Raw genomic sequence first — 22,137 nt, 5'->3', positions numbered from 1 at the left:
CTGCCACTTGAGTTTGATAAACATCTCCGTAACGCTATCACGGTTACCAAATAACCCTGTGACGAAACGCGCCGCTCTTCTTTGGATCTTCTCTATCTCTTGCGTCAACCCGATCTGGTACGGATCCCACACTGATGAGCAATACTCAAGAACAGGTCGAACGAGTGTTTTGTAAGCCACCTCCTTTGTTGATGGACTACGTTTTCTAAGCCCTCTCCCAATGAATCTCAACCTGGTACCCGCCTTACTAACAGTTAATCTTATATGATCATTCCACTTCAAATCGTTCCGCACGCATACTCCCAGATATTTTACAGAAGTAACTGCTACCAGTGTTTGTTCCGCTATCATATAATCATACAATAAAGGATAGTTCTTTCTATGTATTCGCAATACATTACATTTGTCTATGTTGAGGGCCAGTTGCCACTCCCTGCACCAAGTGCCTATCCGCTGCAGATCTCCCTGCATTTCGCTACAATTTTCTAATGCTGCAACTTCTCTGTATACTACAGCATCATCCGCAAAAAGCCGCTTGGAACTTCCGACACTATCTACTAGGTCATTTATATATATTGTGAAAAGTAATGGTCCCATAACACTCCCCTGTGGCACGCCAGAGGTTACTTTAACGTCTGTAGACCTCTCTCCATTGATAACATCAGGCTGTGTTCTGTTTGCTAAAAATTCTTCAATCCAGCCACACAGCTGGTCTGATATTCCGTAGGCTCTTACTTTATCGGGCGGCAGTGCGGAACTGTATCGAACGCCTTCCGGAAGTCAAGGAAAATAGCATCTACCTGGGAGCCTGTATCTAATATTTTCTGCGTCTCATGAACAAATAAAGCGAGTTAGGTCTCACACGATCGCTGTTTCCGGAATCCATGTTGATTCCTACATAGTAGATTCTGGGTTCCCAAAAACGACATGATACTCGAGCAAAAAACATGTTCTAAAATTCTACAATAGATCGATGTCAGAGATATAGGTCTATAGTTTTGCGCATCTGCTCGACGACCCTTCTTGAAGACTGGGACTACCTGTGCTCTTTTCCAATCATTTGGAACCTTCCGCTCCTCTAGAGACTTGCGGTACACGGCTGTTAGAAGGGGGGCAAGTTCTTTCGCGTACTCTGTGTAGAATCGAATTGGTATCCCGTCGGGTCCAGTGGACTTTCCTCTGTTGAGTGATTCCAGTTGCTTTTCTATTCCTTGGACACTTATTTCGATGTCAGCCATTTCTTCGTTTGTGCGAGGATTTAGAGAAGGAACTGCAGTGCGATCTTCCTTTGTGAAACAGCTTTGGAAAAAGGTGTTTAGTATTTCAGCTTTACGCGCGTCATCCTCTGTTTCAATGCCATCATCATCCCGGAGTGTCTGGATATGCTGTTTCGAGCCACTTACTGATTTAACGTAAGACCAGAGCTTCCTAGGATTTTCTGTCAAGTCGGTACATAGAATTTTACTTTCGAATTCACTGTACGCTTCACGCATAGCCCTCCTTACGCTAACTTTGACATCGTTTAGCTTCTGTTTGAGAGGTTTTGGCTGCGTTTAAACTTGCAGTGAAGCTCTCTTTGCTTTCGCAGTAGTTTCCTACCTTTGTTGTTGGACCACGGTGGGTTTTTCCCGTCCCTCACAGTTTTACTCGGCACGTACCTGTCTAAAACGCATTTTACGATTGCCTTGGACTCTTTCCATAAACACTCAACATTGTCAGTGTCGGAACAGAAATTTTCGTTTCGATCTGTTAGGTAGTCTGAAATCTGCCTTATGTTACTCTTGCTAAACAGATAAACCTTCCTCCCTTTTTTTATATTCCTATTAACTTCCATATTCAGAGATGCTGCAACGGCCTTATGTTTACGGAGGTGTTCAACGCGGTGTCCATTCATGACAATGCACCCTTTTGCCCTCCGGCGTAATGAATGACGCTGCCTTTGAAGTACACCAGGTTTTTGTTGTACCTGCTGGCATGAAGATGCGACCCTGTAGTGTCCGCACATCGTTGATTGGCGTGGCGTAGACCAATTCGTTCAAGTGTTCCAATAACCAAAATTCTAGGGGATTGAGGTTTGGGGAACGAGCAGGTCAGGGAATGCCCCTCCCCCCCCCCCCCCCCCCTCCCTCCCCTCGACCAATCCAGCGGTCCTGAAATGTCGGCGTCAGATGTTCGCGCACGTTGTGACGCAAGTGTGCTAGTGCACCATCACGCATGAACCACATTTGTATTCCTTGCTGCAGTGGCACAGCCTCCGGCAAGGTAGGCAATACATTAAGTCCAGATTATGCGCCCCCGTTAACCATTGTGGAAGCACGTACGGCCCTACTAACCTATCGCCTGCCCTTACTTTGAATGAGAATCAGTGTGCTGCCCTCTTTCCTGATTTGCTCCTGGTTTACATCTGCCCATACATGCTGGTTATGTAAATTCGTAACACCATCTATTCCGAAACCTGCCTCGTCGGTAAATGAAATCTCGGGTGTGAACAGTGGATGTTTCGCACACTTCTGCAACAGCCATTGACAGAACGTGATGATCCTGTGGTCTTAAGGCCTGAATGCGCTGCAGATGATATGGGTACAGCAATTGTGCAATTGTTTATGAGGTACACTCCCCCCCCCCCCCCCCCCTCCGCACAGATAAGAGAGTGAGACACGCGTTCCGCTGCTGCTAATCGTCGCACACAAGGCCCAGGTGGTTCTTCCAGCGAACACGCTCCTTCACTTTAGGCGTGAGAACTGTGCGGAGCCTTTCACTGACAGTCTTCTGAGGTGCAAGGGCACCTGTGTCCTTCAGACGCTGGAAAAGACTGCCGAATAGCTTATCAGAGGGTGCTCAGTGCTGTGGATATTTTTCGGCGTAGAGGGCACAGGCTCGCAGGCTACGTCCATTTGTTAAACCGCAGCACAACATCATATCCACCATTTCACTTGTGATTACTAGGATTCCCTTGCTAACAACAGGTGGAAGAGAGAAAATGTAAATGTACTACACCATCTGTGTGTACAAACAGCGGAATCACAGTAGCCGGCCGGAGTGGCCGTGCGGTTCTAGGCACTACATTCTAGAACCAAGCGACCGGTACGGTCGCAAGTTCGAATCCAGCCTCGGGCATGGATGTGTGTGATGTCCTTAGGTTAGTTAGGTTTAATTAGTTCTAAGTTCTAGGCGACTGATGACCTCAGAAGTTAAGTCGCATAGTGCTCAGACCCATCTGAACCATAGTAAACACGAAGTGAATCCGCGTTTGAAAGAAAGTAAAACACCATGATACGTGCTCAGGGTTGACAGCAGTGCACAATGACGCACACAAACATGACGAAAACTAACGTAGCCTACGATACGACTTGAACCACACATCTGACTGCAGGCCACCTAAAGGTAGGTAGAATGCTGTGAGTAAGACATCATAATATCCTGCCGACACGTTTGACCGAGCGCCAATACCACGATTGTGCTAATATGAAAAATATCCGCACACAAGCGTAGCGCAGCCTTCCTATAAACACTTCTGTATCGTGGAAAGAACGAGTTTCCGGACCCATGTTTGTTGGATTTATTTTTCTTGTTTCGATAAGTACTACCACCTCTCAAGTTATTTGACACTTTTTTTTGAAGATCCTGTATATGAGAAGCTAAGCTCGCGTGCCCCAAAGATGTATAGTTTAAATCTGATCCATCTACTCCAAACAGTACTGCCAACCAGCACACTTGTTGACGTGCTGGTGCTTTCAACATCCTAAACAGGAAGGTAGGAATTCATCTTCGCAGGCGTCGATTTGATTTACGTCTTATATCGAGGTGTATTATGGGGGTTATCCGGTTATCCTCATGAAATCCCAGTTCATCTTAGAGGCACGTGAAGATGGTGGGTAGTTGCGAAGAAGTCAACACCTATTAAAGCAAGACTTTTAAATTCAGCTGAATGACTCATTCAGACTGAAATAAAAACATTGTAACCGGTGGCGTCCTTCGACCTGTCGGAAGATGGATATACGAAGATTCACCAACTGTGGATGAATTTTAATCGGTGACTAACTGCCTAAAGCAAATCTTTTATGGCAGTAAGGCATTCGATTTTTGCAAATTTGAATGGCACATGCAACTACTTAATGAATAAAACTATTTCACAAATAAAATTGGCCCCTGACTTACATTATTGCGCGGTATGTTGCAATCGAATGTGAAACAAAATTCCACTTGAAAACATTGAAAAAACTTCATCTCTATACCTGGCGGAAAACTTTATATCTTCCCGTCTACGTCTATGTCAACATACATACTCTGCAAAGCAATATAAAGTGCACGGAAGGGGGTACTTAATACTTCGACATACGTTTGAGACTCTTCCTGTTCCAATAAGGTGTGCATTGCGTGAAGAAAGATTGTTCTTTGTGCACTTAATAAGCCTAATTTTATCTTCTCGGTCGCGATGAGAGTGCCGTGTTGGGAGCTGACGAATGTATTTAAATCCTTCGCTTGATGCTGGTTCTTGAAACATCGTAAGTTGGCTTTTGCGAGATAACTGCGTGTATCTTCGGGAGTCTCCCATTTTAGGTATCCCAGCATTTCCGTGATATTCTCTCCTATTTGGAATGAGTCCCACACACTCGAGCAATATGCTAAGATGGAATGCACAACTGATTTGCAAGCAGTAGCCTTCTGAGGCCGAATACACTTTTCCATCATAAGTCTGCCACCAGTGTCATCTACGTTTGAAGTTATTAGATAGTTCTATTTCATATCCCTTTGTTGCAGCCTACGTCCTCAATTATTTGCTGAATTTATTCACATTTCTGTCTTCCTCTACAGTTTTTACCCTCTAAAGCTTCCTTTAGTAGCATGGGGACTATTCTCAAAAGTCTTAACACATGTCCTTTCAGCTTCTCCCTTCTTCTGATCAATGTTCTCCATATATTCATTTCCTCGCCGATTCTGCGGAGAACTCCTTCATTCCTTACCTTATCAGTTCACCTGATTTTTAACACTCGTCTGTAGCACCAGATCTCAAATGCTTCGATTATCTTCTCTTCCGGTTTTTCCACAGTCCACATTTCCGTACTATACAATGATGTGCTCCAAACGTAGATTCTCAGAAATTTCTTCCTCAGATTAATGTATTGATACTAGTAGGTTTCTTTTGGCCTGGGATGCCCTTTTTGTCAGTGCTGGTCTGCTTTTTATATATTCCTCGCTCCGTCCGTCATGGGATATTTTGCTGCCTACGTAGCAGAATTCCTTAACTTCATCTGCTTTTTGATCACCAGTTCTGATGTTAGGATCCTCTCTGTTCCCATTTCTACCTTTTCTCATTACTTTGGTCTTTCTTCGATTTACTTTTAATCCATATTCTGTACTCGTTAGACTGTAACTGTTCTTCACTTTCATTCAGGACAGCATTGTCATCAGCGTATTTTAACATTGATATCCTTTCACATAAAATGTTAACTCAGCTCTTGAACATTTCTTTTATTTCCGCCATAGCTTCTGTCTATAGCTTGAAGGAAAGGGCGAAAGACTACATCTCAGTCTTACACCCTTTTCAGTTAGAGCACTCCGCTGTTCTTCTCCGACCCTTATCGTTAACTCTTGATTCTCAGGATTTCGAACATCTTGCCCCAATTTTCACCGTCAAACGGTTTTTTCCAGGTTCACAATTCCTATGAAGATGTCTTGATTTTACTTCAGTATTGCTTAAATTATTAGCCGCAGTGTCAGAACCGGCTGCCTTGTGTCCTCACCTTCCCTAAAGCCAACTGATTGTCTCCTAACAGATCCCCAATTTTTTTTCTTTCTTCCGCGTATTATTCTTGTCAGCAACAAAAAATGGTTCAAATGGCTCTGAGCACTATGGGACTTAACATCTGAGGTCATCAGTCCCCTAGAACTTAGAACTACTTAAACCTAACTAACCTAAGGACATCACACACATCCATGCCCGAGGCAGGATTCGAACCTGCGACCGTAGCGGTCGCGCGGTTCCAGACTGAAGCGCCTTTAACCGCGTGGCCACACTGGCCGGCTGTCAGCAACATCGATGCATGAGCTGTTATGCTGATTCTGCGATAATTCTCATACTTGTCGGCTTTGCTATCTTCAGAATTGTGTGGGTGATATTTTTCCTAAAATATGAATGTATATCGCCAGTCTCAAATACTCTAGACGCCAACGTGATCAGTAGTTTGGCTGCAGCTTCCTCCATTGATTTTACAAATTTCGGTGGAACATTTGATTAAGTCGTGCAAAGGTTTTCTACATTCTGTGTCTAATGCTGGATCACCTATTCTTCCCTATCGACTTCTGTTTCTTCCTCTATCACGTCATCCGACATGCCCTCTCCCTCCTAGACCCCTTCAATGTACTCTTTCTACCTATCCGCTCATGTCCCTACCCAGCCATTTGTACGAGTAGACCAACTCTAACGGTGACTGAGTGATGTTGATATCATGGATAGTACTCTTCTGTGTTCATGACGCGCACAAGTTTTTATATCTGAATATTTAAATTAAGTTGCCAATCTTTGCACTAGTTGGAAATCTTACGAAAGGTTGACGCGTTATTTCCGCAGTTTAGCAGATAGTAGTTCATTGCTGATAACTATATAACCTGCAGAAAGTCTTAGGTTACTTTTAATAGCGTACCCTATGTCATTAACACAATGGACGAGCGATATAAATCGCCACACACTCTCTGGGGCACATGTGAAGTTAGTTCTACATCTATCGATAACTCTCTGTACGAGATAACATGCTGCGTCCTTTCTACCTCAGTCGACTGAAATATTTTGTGTCATGAACATTACGATCATCTTTTAGAACAAATGATGTGGGGTACCGAGTCCAATGCCTTTCGGAACACCCAGTAACGAGCTTGATTCAGGACACGTCATACGAGAAAAGTGGAAGTTGGGTTTCATGGCCAATATTTGGGAAGCCTTTTTAGCACGGAGGTCATTCTGTTCGAAATGCATCATTATGTTTAGATAATAGGAAACTACAATAGATGGGCGACGATAAGACTGGACGCTAGTTTTGTGGCTCACTTCCGTTACATTTGCTGTAGACGCTTATAAGCTATGGTTTCTTCCAATCACTGGGCACAAACAAATGGTTCAAATAGCTGTGAGCACTATGGGCCTTAACACCTTAGGTCATCAGTCCCCTAGAACTGAGAACTACTTAAACCTAACTAACCTAAGGACGTCACACACATCCATGTCCGAGGCAGGATTCGAACCTGCGACCGTAGCAGTCCCGCGGTTCCGGACTGCAGCGCCTAGAACCGCACGGCCACCGCGGCCGGCTCACTGGGCACAGTTTTGGTTCAGTTGAGATACGGTATATTATTGTTAGAATGGGTGTTGACTAGTCTGTACTATAAACAAGGCCAGGTCACATTAATATGACCACCACCTATGTTCGACATCTACTGATCACTTACAGACGGCAGGTGTAGCGCTGGCACTAGAGGATATAGAAAGCGTGTCCGAGGTACACTGATAATCGTTCAGTCGCTGCCGTATTGCAGAAACGGAGCGATTTATGTCAAGAGCAAAATGGGAAAATCACTGGCTCTCGGGGCAAGTGTGGAAGCACTTCCGAAACGGCTAAGGTTGCAAACCGTTCCCATGCTGCCGTGGTTGAGCGTGGTAAGCGCGGAAAACCGGCCGACAGATGGGGCTTGAGTACGGGCGAATGGCCGTGCAGCTGTTGAACAACTGACTGTTCAGATGAACCAACGAACTACCACCGTCACAGGGTATGGAACTCCGCAGCACGTGCCTTGTTCATGCACCCATGCTATCTGGCGTTCATTGGCGACGAAAGCTGGAATTCGCACGCCAATACTGCAACTGGATGTCACTGAGTGACGACACGTAGACTTTTCAGATGAATTACGTTTAATGCTCCATCGGACAGGTGGTCCATACCGGGCTCAAGCTGGAGGAGGGAGCGCTATGGTCTTGAAAATGTTTTCGTGGCATTCCCTGGGTGATCTTGCTTTCTGGAAGGCACGATAGGTCAACATAAGTATGTATCTGTCGTTGGGAACCACGTCCACACCTACATGCAGTTTGTTTTCCCTCGGCACGATGGCATCTAGCAGCAGGTCAAGGTAACGTGTCACGCGTGGTTAGAAGGGCATCAGGATGAGTTTACCGTACTCCCCTAGCCACCAGACTTCCCAGTTTTTTAACCCAATCGAGAATCCATGAGGCCACCTATACTGAGCCGCTCGCGCCATGGATCCTCAGACGAGAAACTTAGCGCAGCTGGCCACGGCGGTATGGCTCGACATGTGTCGGTACCTTCCAGAACCTCACTGACTCCCTTCCTGCACGTCTCGTAGCGGTCAGCGTTGAAAAAGGTGGTTATTCAGGCTTTTGACTGATTGCTGCATTAATTGGACTGGCAATGTAGTATTCGACAAGGATTCCGTCGGGCAGTGGAGTCTTGTTTAATTTTACCGACTTCAGTTGTATCTGAACAGCAGTGACGTTAATATCTAGAGGACTCATTTTATCAATGGTGTGAGAGTTAAACTAGGTCCACACTGCTGCGCCTCGCCTAGTGAGGAACATTTGGAAATTGAGTTTAGTAGCTTTGCTTTCGCCTCCGTGTGGCAGTACGCCGCCTCCTGGAGCCGAGGAAAGCTGCGAGAACAGGGGAGCAGCGGCAGAGCGGCACTCACCAGCATGTGGACGGAGTAGGTGCAGATGTAGCCGACGACCAGCGTCGCGACCATCCCGAAGGCGAGCCCCGCGTTGCGGAAGGCCAGCGGCATGGCCAGTATTCCGCTGCCCAGGCTGCTCTTGAGCAGGTGTGCCAGCGCACCGACGTCGCTGCAACACGAGCGTTCCATCAAACATCCGCAGGAGTCGGGAAATAAGAGAATAACAGTCTATAATACCAAGAATTGACTTCTTCAGCAATATTTACCTTATCACGACGTATTTCAGCTGGATACTGGGAGAGGTGTACACATTACGTTTTTAACCTGTCCATGCAAGCAGGGTGCCGCACGTTACCGGCCGAACGGGCAGGTTTCTTTACTCCCATGCAAGCCATTCTACACTCAACCCAAGCAGTCTAAAGCTATCTTGCTACACTGCGTAGCAGTTTATTCAAATGGTTCAAATGGCTCTGAGCACTATGGAACTTAACATCTGAGGCCATCAGTCCCCTAGAACTTAGAACTATTTAAACCTACCTAGCCTAATGACGTCACAATCGTCCATTCCCGAGGCTGGATTCGAACCTGCGACCGTAGCTGTCGAGCGGTTCCGGATTGAAGCGCTATAGAACCGCTCGGCCACAGCGGCCTGCAGCAGTTTATTCTGCACGCTTTTACCGTCGGTTATGAATACAGTTTGTAACTTTTTAACTCGTATATCGGAATACGAGTCCTAATATAATGTATATTTCTTTTGGGCGATCGTAGAAGAGAACACTGTGGATTTTATTTGTCCTTTTTCTTCTTAGCGGCATATTTCGAGTATATTTACTTATTTTGATATGAACATCACACTATTTCGACTAGTATTGGCTATTCTCAATTGGAGCCACCATCAGGTCACCTTTAAAACATGTTTTCTGTAGGAAGCAAACCTTCTCTGAAAATCGATGTCCTTTCTACTTAAGAACCTTAAGGTATCTACTATACTGCAACGGCAACAACAGCAAGGTTTTGCAAGTCTACTTTCTGTAACCTTAGTGCATTTCAGCCAAATATGAACCCAGTTAAATCAATTTTAATAACTTTTTCCGGGATATGTACTGCCGGTCCGCTGAATTCATTCTAAGTTTCCAAAACAATTCATTCTAAACTATCCAAATGAATTTTAGCGCACACGAAGTCCGTTGTCCGTAGTTTGTTAATATAAAAGTACATGTCTGAAACGATAAGATTTCTCTCGTACTAAGCTCTCTTCGTGCTACGCTGCACATCACCATAATGTGGTTTTTAATACCCACCAAGCCACAGTTTTTTCAGTCAGTGTTAGCCCTCAATTTAGAAAGCCACTAAGTCTTTGTCCTTTTTCAAAGTATTTATGGAATGAGGTAACTACATACTCAACGGTCCAGAATGATTGTTTAGTAACTTCTTACATACTTTGCATTGCGAGACACCCACCAGTTTATCTGAAGTTGCCTCAGAGACAAACGAAAACATCCCCCACGCTGAACCTGGCCTCTGTTTCGTGACTCGTGCATTATTGGAGCTGTCGGACACACTAGGTGATCGACGGATCACAGTCGAACACCTCGCTGAACAACTGGACGTTTCTGTTGGTAGCGCTGACACAGTTATTCACCTGTCGTCCGCAAAAGCGTATAACCTTAATGGCACACACAGTAAAAAAATCATCGTACCTGCAGCGCATATAGTCATATAACATCCAAACATATTACAAATGTGGATATATGTACGCGTGTCTGTATATTTCACTCCTTCGATTTCAACCAAACTTGGTAGACTTATCCCTTACTGCCAGGTAGCAATCGCTGTTGGAGTGAGAACCACCTACCTGTCGTAGTTAAGGCGATATGACGTCATAAACAATGAGATGAGTGAGAAATGTCGCATCATGCATGAAGCTTTAATACATTGATTCTTGACTGCTAAGACACTCCTACAGTCGAGTGAACTAAAGAAAATCCCTGACACCCAGCACAGCTTTTGACAGCTTTCAACTGTGAAACACAAACAGATGTAGGCGAAAACAGTAAGAATCTACAGAACTCTGTGCAGCCTGCATGCACGCGGGAGAGCCGTCTGGTTTGCTCGATCCTGTTGCGATTATGGCAGACGCACCATCCAGCTGTCCACCGTTCTTTTGTACACTGCCAGGTCTCGTAGACATTCTGGAAGCGCCTATGAATATCTGCTGTGACCTGTGTTTCAGTGAAAAGAAACTCAATGATACCTCTCTGCTTGCAAAGCGCCTTCGTTACAGACGCCATTTTGAAGGCTACGTATAGTGCCGCTACCTGTCGGAACATCAGAACACTATAGGAGCTGAATCGAGAATATTGCATTGATGTCTCACAACAAATTCGCCCCTTTTTCAATCGAAATTTTCCGAGAAAAAAGAAGTTGAATTACTTATTGAACGCCCCTCATACCTTTCATTTCCACCTTCTGTTATACTTTCAGCAAAATGCGCACGCTTCCTATGGAAACAGAAATTTCCTCTGTTTCTTTTTCATGGTAGTGTGTAGTGCGTTGACGTTTCTTCACTACATCTAACGAAGTCCACTGTCCTGGAGTCACATTCAACTACATAAAAGTCAGAAATGATCATCGACCATACGGAGTACAACACCACCATCGACCTCAGTAACAGCTGCGATCCGCGTGGAATGTCCTGTGCTAATGTAGGAGGGTCAATGGTCGAACACTCCTCACACAGTAAATCGCGCCGCGTAACTCCCCCTGAGAGATTTGCCCCATTGCCACATCCCATTACAGAAATTTTTAGTCACGCTGAAAGACGTAGACATTGCCATTGAGTCCCATTTTGTGAATGTGTGGTATACTAACAAGGGAACCTCCCCATCGCACCCCCCTCAGATTTACTTATAAGTTGGCACAGTGGATAGGCCTTGAAAAACTGAACACAGATCAATCGAGAATACAGGAAGAAGTTGTGTGGAGCTATGAAAAAAATAAGCAAAATATACAAACTGAGTAGTCCATGGGCAAGATAGGCAACATCAAGGACAGTGTGAGCCCAGAAGCGCCGTGGTCCCGTGGTTAGCGTGAGCGGCTGCGGAACGAAGGAGCCTTGTATCAAATCTTCCCTCGAGTGAAAAGTTTATTTTAGCAAAGTTATGATCTGTCCGATCCGTTCGTTCATTGACGTCTCTGTTCACTGTAATAAGTTTAGTGTCTGTGTTTTGCGACCGCACCGCAAAACCGTGCGATTAGTAGACGAAAGGACGTGCCTCTCCAATGGGAACCGAAACCATTTGATCGCAAGGTCATAGGTCAACCGTTTCCTCCACAGGAAAACATGTCTGATATATTCTATACGACACTGGTGACGGCATGTGCGTCACATGACAGGAATATGTTGTCGATCCACCTAACTTGTACACTTGGCGAATGGGCAAACAGTTCTTCTACCTTGCCCGATTTAGGTTTTCTTGTGGATGTGACAATCACTCCCAAAAAAGTGATGAAAACATAAGAGTTTGTCACATGAACTGCAACAAATGAATGCAACAGTTTCACAGTCGCACAGTTTTCCCTGTGCTCTGTCAAAATATATGTTTTTAACGATTTCAAATTTTTCCGCGTGTAAACCGTCAAATCCTGCAGTATGTCGAAGCACATCTGAACGTGTCCTGGAGTTTTGGAGATCTAAGTTGATTATGTGTGAGTGCCTGAACTTTGATAATTGTCTGAAAATAAAAAAATTAAACTTTCACTCAAGGGAAGACTTGAACCAAGGAATTTTCGTTTTGCAGCTGCTCACGCTAACCACGGGACCACGGCGCTCCTGAGCTCGCACTATCCTTGATGTTGCCTATCTTGCGCATGGACTACTCAGTTTGTATATTTTGCTTATTTTTTTCATAGTTCCACACAACTTCTTCCTGTTTTCTCGATTGATCTGTGTTCACTATTCCAAGGCCTATCCACTGTGCCAACTTATAACTAAATCTGAGGGGGGGGGGGGAGGGGTGCGATGGAGAGGTTCCCTTGTAAGTAGTCACAGTTTAAGCATGACGCCGAGGTCAAAAACTTGGTTTCCTAGCAACTAAATGCTCCCCGCGTCACTTTTGAGATAAACGTTTCCGTGGAACTAACGTACTGCAGACCATCACTGACAGTCCATTGAAAACGCGATGTATCTTCATTGCCAGCAGGTAAGCTGCAGCCTTCTTTTCGTCTCGCCAAGCGTCGGCGCTCTCTGCCGTGCTAACTTAACGGCGACCAGCTTCAGAGCACGCTGAGTCGTTGACCACCGTTAACCGGAGGATGTTCATCCAACGGCAATATACATCTGGGGCATGGATGCTATGGGCAACTCCAGGAACGGAATATAACTTTGAGAGAGTGTGTGAACAGCTAATATGTCAGTTTGCGTGCCTGAGATAAACATCGCTCAGGTTTTGTGGAAGATGGGCTTGGTACTACGTCTGCTATTTAGTATCTACAGAAATCACGGGCAGAATGGAGAAGCTGAGCCGTACCAACTTGTTTTGTGGGGAACGTAATATGTAGACTGTACGAGCTGCTATTCTGGACTAACCGCTGTGCCTCGAGATTCTTTACACTGTGTGATTTAAAGTTGAGTTAAGCCCGTTGTTAATTAAAATGTAATTTACCGGTCACGTTGACTTACATTGGCAAAAAATTTTCTTTCACTACTAGCTGTTTCCAGAAACACGTTGCTGTGGCTCATTCTGGTTAAATCGAAGAGAAAGAAAAGAGAAAGCATATGTTTAGAATATGTATGGGAATGGGACGTACGTCCTTATCTCCTTCTCCCTCCCTGTCTCTGTCAATCTCCTCTTCCCCCCTCTCTTTGCCTGTCTCCTCAACTTACCCTTCTCTCTTTGCATCATCTCTTCCGCCCTCTCTCTCTGTTCACCTTATCCTTCCTCCTCCGTTTCTCCTCCAGTCCCCTCTCCCTATTCATCTCGTTCTTTCCGCTTTCCATGTCCTTTTCCTCCCACTCCTCTGTCCATCCTGTTTCCCCATCCATATGATCATGAGTCTCATTGTTGTTGCTGCAAATTCAGATTCTGTAGTAGTATTCTAATCATAAGTCGATAACCCATAAATGCAGCATTCCTGTTCAATAAAAAGCAACATAACACCAGGCGCGTATTCGCATGCAACGTTGTGTCAAGATTTCGAAGAGTCTGGCGTTGAACAAACGAACATTTACATACGAATATACGAATGCGACGTTTGTCAGAATTTGAAAGCAATCAGTGGAGAACTTTCGGAGATACACTATTTTGAACAAACGAACATTTACGTATATTCTTTCTTTCTCTTGGCTTTGAGCCTTTTGGATAACCTACGAATATTATGTGAGATGCTTCTGCAATATTTTGTATACCCACCATAAATGCAAGTTCAGTTTCCTGCCTTAGTTTAAGCCATGTGACATTCTCGTTCAAGTTTTATTTGTACACCTTTTTATGGAACTAGCCTCAGCTACTAACAGAATTTCCTTATACAAGAATGGAAAAACTGGTAGAAGCCGACCTCGGGGAAGATCGGTTTGGATACCAGATAAATGTAGGAATACGTCAGGCAGTACTGACCCTACGACTCATCTTAGAAGATAGGTTGAGGAAAGTAAAACCTACGTTTGTAGTATTTGTAGACAGAGAAAATGCTTTTGACAATGTTGACTGGAGTACACTGTATGAAATTCTCAATGGAGCAGGGGTAAACTACAGGGAGAGAAAGGCAATTTACAACTTACACAGAAATCAGACGGCAGTTATAAAAGTCGATGGGCACTAAAGGGAAGCAATGGTTGAGCAGGGATTGAGACAGGGCTGCAGCCTGTCCCAGATGTTATACAGCCTGTACACTGAGAAAGCAATATAGGAAACCAAAGAAAAATTGGGAGTAGGAATTAAAGTTCAGGGAGAAGAAATAAAAGCTTTGAGGATTTCCAAAGACACTGTTATTCTGTCTGAGACAGGAAAGGACCTGGACGAGAATTTGAACTGAATTGACAGCTTCTTGAAAGGAGGTTATAATATGAATATCAAAAACACAAAAAATGGGGATAATGAAATGTAGACGAATTGAATCAGGTGATGCTGAGGGAATTAGAGTACGAAAACGAGACACTTTAAGTTGTAGATGAATTTTGTTACTTATGTTCAAAATAACTGATGATGGCCGGACTAGAGACGATACCAAGGGTAGACTGTCAATGGCAAGAAAAATGTTTCTGAAGAAGAGAAATTTGTTAACATCGAATATAGAGTTAAGTGTTAGCAAGTCTTTTCTAAAAGTATTTGTATGGATTTCAGCCGTGTATCGTAGTGAAACATGGACAAAAAACAGTTTAAACCGTAAGACAACACAAGCTTTTGAAATGTGGTTCTGCAGAAGAATGCTGAAGATTAGATAGGTAGATCGCGTAACTAATGAAGAGGTACTGAACAGAATTTGGGTGACAAGGAATTTGTTGCACGGCCTGACTAGAAGAATGGATCGGTTGACAGAACACACACTGAAACATTAAGGGATCGCCTATTTAGTACTGTAGGAAACTGTGTGTGTCTGGGGGGGGGGGGGGAGGGTAAAAATTGTAGAGACACACCAAGAGATGAATTCAGTAAGCAGATTCGTAAGGACGTTAGTTGCTGTAGTTATTCGGAGATGAACAGGGTTGCACCAAACAGAATAGCATGAGGAAATGCTTCAAACCAGTATTCGGACTGAAGACTAGAACAACAATTTACGTGTAGACGTGAATGTGTGGCGCTTCCGACAGTACGTAGGAATCCGCCTGGGAATTCCGCCATTACTCCACTGGGTGACCTTCTCGGTAACACGTAACGTCGACCTTGTGAGCCGTGTTACAAACGATGAGATGGACAGCCACTCTGAAGCGGCATGTCTGCGCAGTCACTACTCAGCACTGTTCAACGATTAACACTCTACTCGTTTTATTTCGTGCCCTCATACACGTTAAGTCAGTAACTTCCAGTTTAGTGAAGGTTATTCCATGGCTCTGTATTTACTCACTCCATACAACGAAGTCGTCAGTAAACCGCACAAACAGAACGCAAATGAACTGCTACATAAGTACGCTACAACCTGCACTACAACACCTGTATAATAAATAATATTATTAATGTCTTAGTGGCTGGTTGCGATAATAGGTGTCCTCCATTATTTCACATCTCTTGGGCAAATTACACTTCAATGACGAATAACGCAGACAAATTGTTTTCGAAATAGTCTGTTTCAAGCGTCCGGTGGGTGAACAAAATTGACACGAACAACATAAATGGCATCTTATTTTCTATGTGACGTAGACATCGCATGATAGCCGCCATCAGATTTGGTAACCATTTTTTAAAATTGTGAAATCTGGTTTAGAGCGAGTTTGAACATTTTCAAATTGCTGCATTCGTCTTAATTCCATTCGTCTACCGTTTAGCTGAAAGCTGGGCAACACGCACAAACTACCTAAATCTTGTTTTTTTATCCAACAGGACAGAATGGTCAAAATGTAACACCCTGGCAGCACAATGAAAATTAATCTCGGAGGATCATATTAATCTCGTTCTTCATCAGTCGAGACAGGACTTCGTTACGGGAGATAAGTGTTAAACGTAAACTACCCTTTGTAAGGGTGACCATAGAGGCCTACGAAGTACCAGCTGCATTTCGTAAGTAGCGTTTGATGCTTCATTGTACGCAACACGATGCCCTATCTCCATTGCAGATGTCAATTTATATTGGATTACATTTTATTCTTCAAGTTGGAAAATCGCGAAATGTATTTCCCATCTACCGGGTGGTTATAACTGAAGCGCAGTTACAGAGGTCCGCTGTAGGCTGTAATTATCGTACGGCAGTGAAATTTGGTAGAATTCTAATGCGTTAATGCGGAACCGATTTGCGAGGAGCAAAACTGTCGCTCAGAATGCAAGACAGACGTATACAAATATTTCCATACGTAATGGATTAGGAGTAGGACGTGGGCAGAAAAGGTCAAATAAGTGAGAAAGGCATAATTTTGATGTTATTATTGACCGCCGCTTACATAGTTTGTTCAATATGAGCACCGGAGACGTTGACGAGATACTGTAAAGTACCAGATTTGCACCTGGTGGCCAAAATTGGAACTTATTTTTCCTGTCTAAATCGATTCCGCATTAATGGATTAACATATCTACCAAGTTTCTTCTTCGCTGCCACACGGTAATTACAGCCCACAGTGGACCTAGGTGGGTAGCTACACATCAGTTATAACCATTCCGTACCATATAATACTTAAACATATTACTATCCGGATCATCATTTCGACAGAGAATATGTTGATAAAAAGTTGCGAGCTAAGCGACGTACATTGTTAGCGAGAAGCAGAAACAGAAACATAGGAGGTACATAGGAGCGGTGTTATAGGTTCCCATCTTGGGGATGGAATGTTGGGTCATCAGCCTTCTGACTGGTTCGATGGTGCCCAACACGATTTCTTCTCCGGGCAGTTTTTTTTTGCTTTTATGTACTGAAGTTTCTGTTTTTCATCATAATTTTTGTTCTTCCAGATACCTTCAAATACTGTAGAAGCTATTCTCTTTGTTTTCGATTTCTGCAAATTTTTCCTACTTTAGTCTTCTTAGAATTCCTATTTATTTCCTTCATAATGTTTTATATTGCTGTACTTTTTGTCGGATATCTTTCTGTTCCATATTTTCCTATATCAATTTCTTCTCGTACCCAAAACGTCTTCACAGTTGCTTTCTTCTATTTGGCTGTAATACTGCATTGACTTCCTTTGACAGAGATGTACAAATCTCTTTAGCTAAGCTACCTAATGGTGCACTGATTATTTCATATCCACAACCTCAAAGAACTTCGAACGCACATCATCAGTCCTCAGACTTTCAGTTTCACAATTCCTTGAACGTTGATTCTTCCCTACAGTTCTTTCGAACTTTCATCTAGTCTCCATCGTGACTTATGTTAATAATCTGTATCTGTTCCTGCGTAAGCCTTAAAAAGCAATACCTAATTTCGGAATCTCTGTCCCAACAAGACGTAATTCAGTTGACTTCTCATGTTTCCAGCAGTTTACCAAATATAGCTTTCGCTGTTATAATTTTGTAGAAGCGTTATTGGTTTTATTATAGGTAATTTATTGCAGAACTCGAGGAGTCTTTCACATCTCTCATTCCTACTGCGTGACACACGTTCTCCCTTCTATCTGATTTCCATTGCTTCTCGTACTGTAACCTTTCAGTTTAGCATGACGATTCGATTTTCGCCCACCTTAAAATACTGAACTCACAATTCAGTTCCCTCATATATTCTGTCTCTCGTCTACTTGTGACTTGTGCATTTATATCCGAATTCTAATAGCTGGTATTGATTTGGATGCTGATGAGAAAAGTCCTCAGCACCACCAGCGAATGGAAGATGAAGCTTTGACAATGCCAGCCACTCGTGATGTCGAAACGTCAAAAAATCATCAAACAAACGTAGGCCGAAGAACCCGAGACAGAAGCCAACAGGCAGTTTGTCAATACTGCTATCGCCGAATTGTTCACTGTAATTCACTCCTTACCCAACCGTCCCACTCTTTATAAAGTCTGCTTCCGCTTACCATTTTACCATTAACTCAAAACCACGTGCGGCACACTTGGTCGTGTGAACAGTTTTAGTATTCTGATTAAAATGACATGTTTCTCCAACATTCAGTCTGACTTTGATTATATTTGCATCAAGGTTTAACTACTGTGAACAAGTACTAAATTTTCAGATATATTACATTTCTACCTCAGTCGAAAAATACGAGTATAATCATTGTGAACGGATAGAAACTGGAACAGTCAATTTCAATATCTAAGAAAGTAACATTAGCAACAATGAAGAGTTATAATACAGTTACATCACATTGGCATAAATGCTGTCTCTCTCTCTCTTTATCTCTCTCTCTCTCTCTTTCTCTTTCTCTCTCTCTCTCTCTCTCTCTCTCTCTCTCTCTCTCTCACACACACACACACACACACACACACACACACACACACACCAAAACACGCACGCACAAACACACACATATAGACAGAGAGAGAGAGAGAGAGAGAGAGAGAGAGAGAGAGAGAGAGAGAGAAACAAATTCCTACATTCCCGTGTTCATTATATTCCATTTTTTCCTGTTTTCTCACCTAAAATGCACAACACAGATTGCAGTCACAGCACAGAACACGACTAATTGTCTAGTTGTCTAGCCTCGTACTTGCATTCACCTCAGCCGTGCACCGAAGTCTGTTGTAGTTTCAGTGCCAAGAACTACAGATATTCTAAGCAATGTACTTGCACATAATATTTCATTTTATTGTTGTCAATGTTACGCCTGATGAGGAAAAAATCTGAGTTTATTACTCTAAGGAAAAGAGAAAGAGATGATGTCTTACCTGTTTGGGTGCGACACATCTCTCTCCTGGAAGGGATCGTACGCTGGTAGGCCAGGTTTCTCGGGGTCTCCCTCTGCGAGTTTCGCACTGTAACAAAGTTGATGTAAATGTCACAGGTCATATGTCACTGCAACAGGGATCAAATATTAACTCTTCAAAGCAGTATCGCACAGAGTGACACAGGTATAATGTATAAAACTGCAGCAGCCTTAAATGACGGGCGTTAACACACAAATGTAAACATTTCAGGCTGATGCTGCACTATGGCAATGAAGAGAGATGTTAATAAAGAGATACATTTGCTCACTACAGATACGTTAGATATTTACGAGCTGAGCGGATTACATGCAAATTCTGACACATACAGATAAACAAGAAATTGCATTGCTGGTAAAACAACCGAGGAGAGAGAAAATAAAAAGACCAGTTTTAGTTTTTGTAGAATAGTAGTAGTAGTAGTAGAGATTGAGGTGAACCCTGGTTTTATGTTCTTTTTCCGTAAACTATGTCTTTAATAGTAGGTATACATCGTTGAATGTAGTGCACAGCTACACATGTTCTAGGGTACATTTCGCACATGTTCTAACTCCAAATATAAGTAGATAACGTTACAGGTTCGGTAACTCTATTACAAACACGAAAGTTGTGGTTTTTTTTTTTAAGTGTATTCCCAGACTGAGTCACAGGTATTTCTTCTTTCAATATATCCAGTACCAAAATGAGTGTTGAGCCACAAGAATTAATTCTATCAATACACGCAACTGCAAAGTGTTCATTGTTCAGTTCTCCTGCTAAGACTGATTTTTACTTAGACTGTGAATTCATAATAACGAAACTTGTAACATATCGGCAGCTTCATTTTTAAGGGAAGCAGTGACACGATAAAACTGCGTGTAGCAGACGGAGTCCATGTCGATTCGTAAACTTTTTCCAACTGGCACTTAGCACTGACGACATCAATCTTTCAGGCAGTCGATAATTCTTTTCTTCACACTTCACATGTTGGCTCCTTTTATAGAACGAATACGACACACAGTTTTAACGTCACTCAGGCTAGTATCCGTTACAACGACACAATGTGCGTCGAAATTAGCAAATTTTATGACTGCTGACTGTGTTTGTAACTAAGAGGTAATTAAGATAATCGCAACTTTGGAAAGAAAATCTGATTTCGGTCATGTAAATTAAGTTGATTCTTAAAGTTAGTAACTTTTTAATGAACATTCCTAAACGCCTTGAATAGTGTAACTGAATTTATTTAGAGCATATTTCACACGAAAGTGTAACCACATGATTAAGTAGGCTACGTGCAGCATATAGACCACCAGTGTAAGTTATCAGAGGAATGTTGCTGGAAATTATTCCGGGTATGAATGCTCTTCACCCATGTATTACTGAACGTGAAATAAAATAACTCTGGAATAGCACAAAAATAAGAGCACATAATAAATAAATCCGCAGTTTGGAAGCAACAATTTGAGTAAACGCGTCGAACGGAACTCACGTGGAGGGATGCAACGCTTCCGTGGACTGTGTGAAACTGACGTCTTCTTTCGTCATCTCGGTCTGACAGAGCAGGGCGCCGCGAGCAGAGTTGTGGTCGCTCAGCTGACAGCTGACCGCGTTATAAAGCGAGCAACAAGACTGCCGCAGTTTTCATGGTTTGTTGACGCTCCGCAACGATAACACACACTACGCAAATTCCGATAGCTCACCAAGGTCCTCCCACTAATTTGTCAGGAATCATGAAACTGAGGCACGGCACTACAAGGACTTGGTGAAAAAGTTGTGCCGACTCGACACATCGCAGCGCCTCTGCAACGTTTTAAAAGAAGCCAGCCGCCTTCGTCTCGGTTGATAAGCGAGACTTAGCATCTCATCCCGGAAGCTGTGTATTGCCAGAGTAGTCCTTCAACTCTTCGAATAAAGAAAACCATCCCATCCTATCAAGGGTATCGCCGGGAGTGATGCAGAGAAAGCAAATACTCCGGAGGTACCGTGACAAACGGAAAGCGAGCCTCAATTAGGTGGATGTGACCTTTTGACTTCAGATCGATTCGTCACAAGAAGTACAGATGTTACATTCGTTGCCTTGTATACTAATAGCAAACTTCGAACTCAGTGAACGAATGGTTAAAATGGCTCTGAGCACTGTGGGACTTAACGTCTGAGGTCATCAGTTCCCTAGAACTCAGAACTACTTAAACCTAACTAACCTAAGGACATCACACACATCCATGCCCGAGGCAGGATTCGAACCTGCGACCGTTGCGGTCGCGCGGTTCCAGACTGAAGAGCCTAGAACCGCTCGGCCACACCGGCCGGCAGTGAACGAATGCTCACACGAATTTGTGCTGAAAATTGTGTATACAACAGGTGACACGCGACATCACGCACACGGTGAATATACAGGGTGATTCAAAAAGAATACCACAACTTTAAAAATGTGTATTTAATGAAAGATACATAATATAACCTTCTGTTATACATCATTACAAAGAGTATTTAAAAAGGTTTTTTTTCACTCAAAAACAAGTTCAGAGATGTTCAATATGGCCCCCTCCAGACACACGAGCAATATCAACCCGATACTCCAACTCGTTCCACACTCTCTGTAGCATATCAGGCGTAACAGTTTGGATAGCTGCTGTTATTTCTCGTTTCAAATCATCAATGGTGGCTGGGAGAGGTGGCCGAAACACCATATCCTTAACATACCCCCATAAGAAAAAATCGCAGGGGGTAAGATCAGGGCTTCTTGGAGGCCAGTGATGAAGTGCTCTGTCACGGGCTGCCTGGCGGCCGATCCATCGCCTCGGGTAGTTGACGTTCAGGTTTCATAACTAACCTTTTTCGTAGGACTCTCCATACAGTTGATTGTGGAATTTGCAGCTCTCAGCTAGCTCTGCGAGTCGATTTTCCTGGTCTGCGAACAAATGCTTGCTGGATGAGTGCTACATTTTCATCACTCGTTCTCGGCCGTCCAGAAATTTTCCCT

General features: G+C 43.4%; 1 protein-coding gene across 4 annotated transcripts in view; it reads right to left on the bottom strand.

Annotated features, from left to right (window-relative positions):
• Positions 1–22,137, bottom strand: part of LOC124788055 (proton-coupled amino acid transporter-like protein CG1139) — a 237,693-nt gene that overhangs the window by 39,599 nt on the left and 175,957 nt on the right. For all 4 annotated transcript variants that reach the window (XM_047255131.1, XM_047255134.1, XM_047255133.1 and 1 more), the window contains 2 exons: positions 19,140–19,226; positions 8,695–8,845 (listed from right to left, as the gene is read on the bottom strand). In XM_047255131.1, coding sequence (XP_047111087.1) covers positions 8,695–8,845; positions 19,140–19,226 — 238 coding nt within the window. The remainder of the gene's footprint in view (positions 1–8,694; positions 8,846–19,139; positions 19,227–22,137) is intronic.

Source organism: Schistocerca piceifrons, chromosome 3 (genome assembly GCF_021461385.2).
Source record: "Schistocerca piceifrons isolate TAMUIC-IGC-003096 chromosome 3, iqSchPice1.1, whole genome shotgun sequence".
In the NCBI taxonomy this organism is placed as follows: Eukaryota; Metazoa; Arthropoda; class Insecta; order Orthoptera; family Acrididae; genus Schistocerca; species Schistocerca piceifrons.
This window is presented reverse-complemented; position numbering and strand designations above follow the sequence as displayed.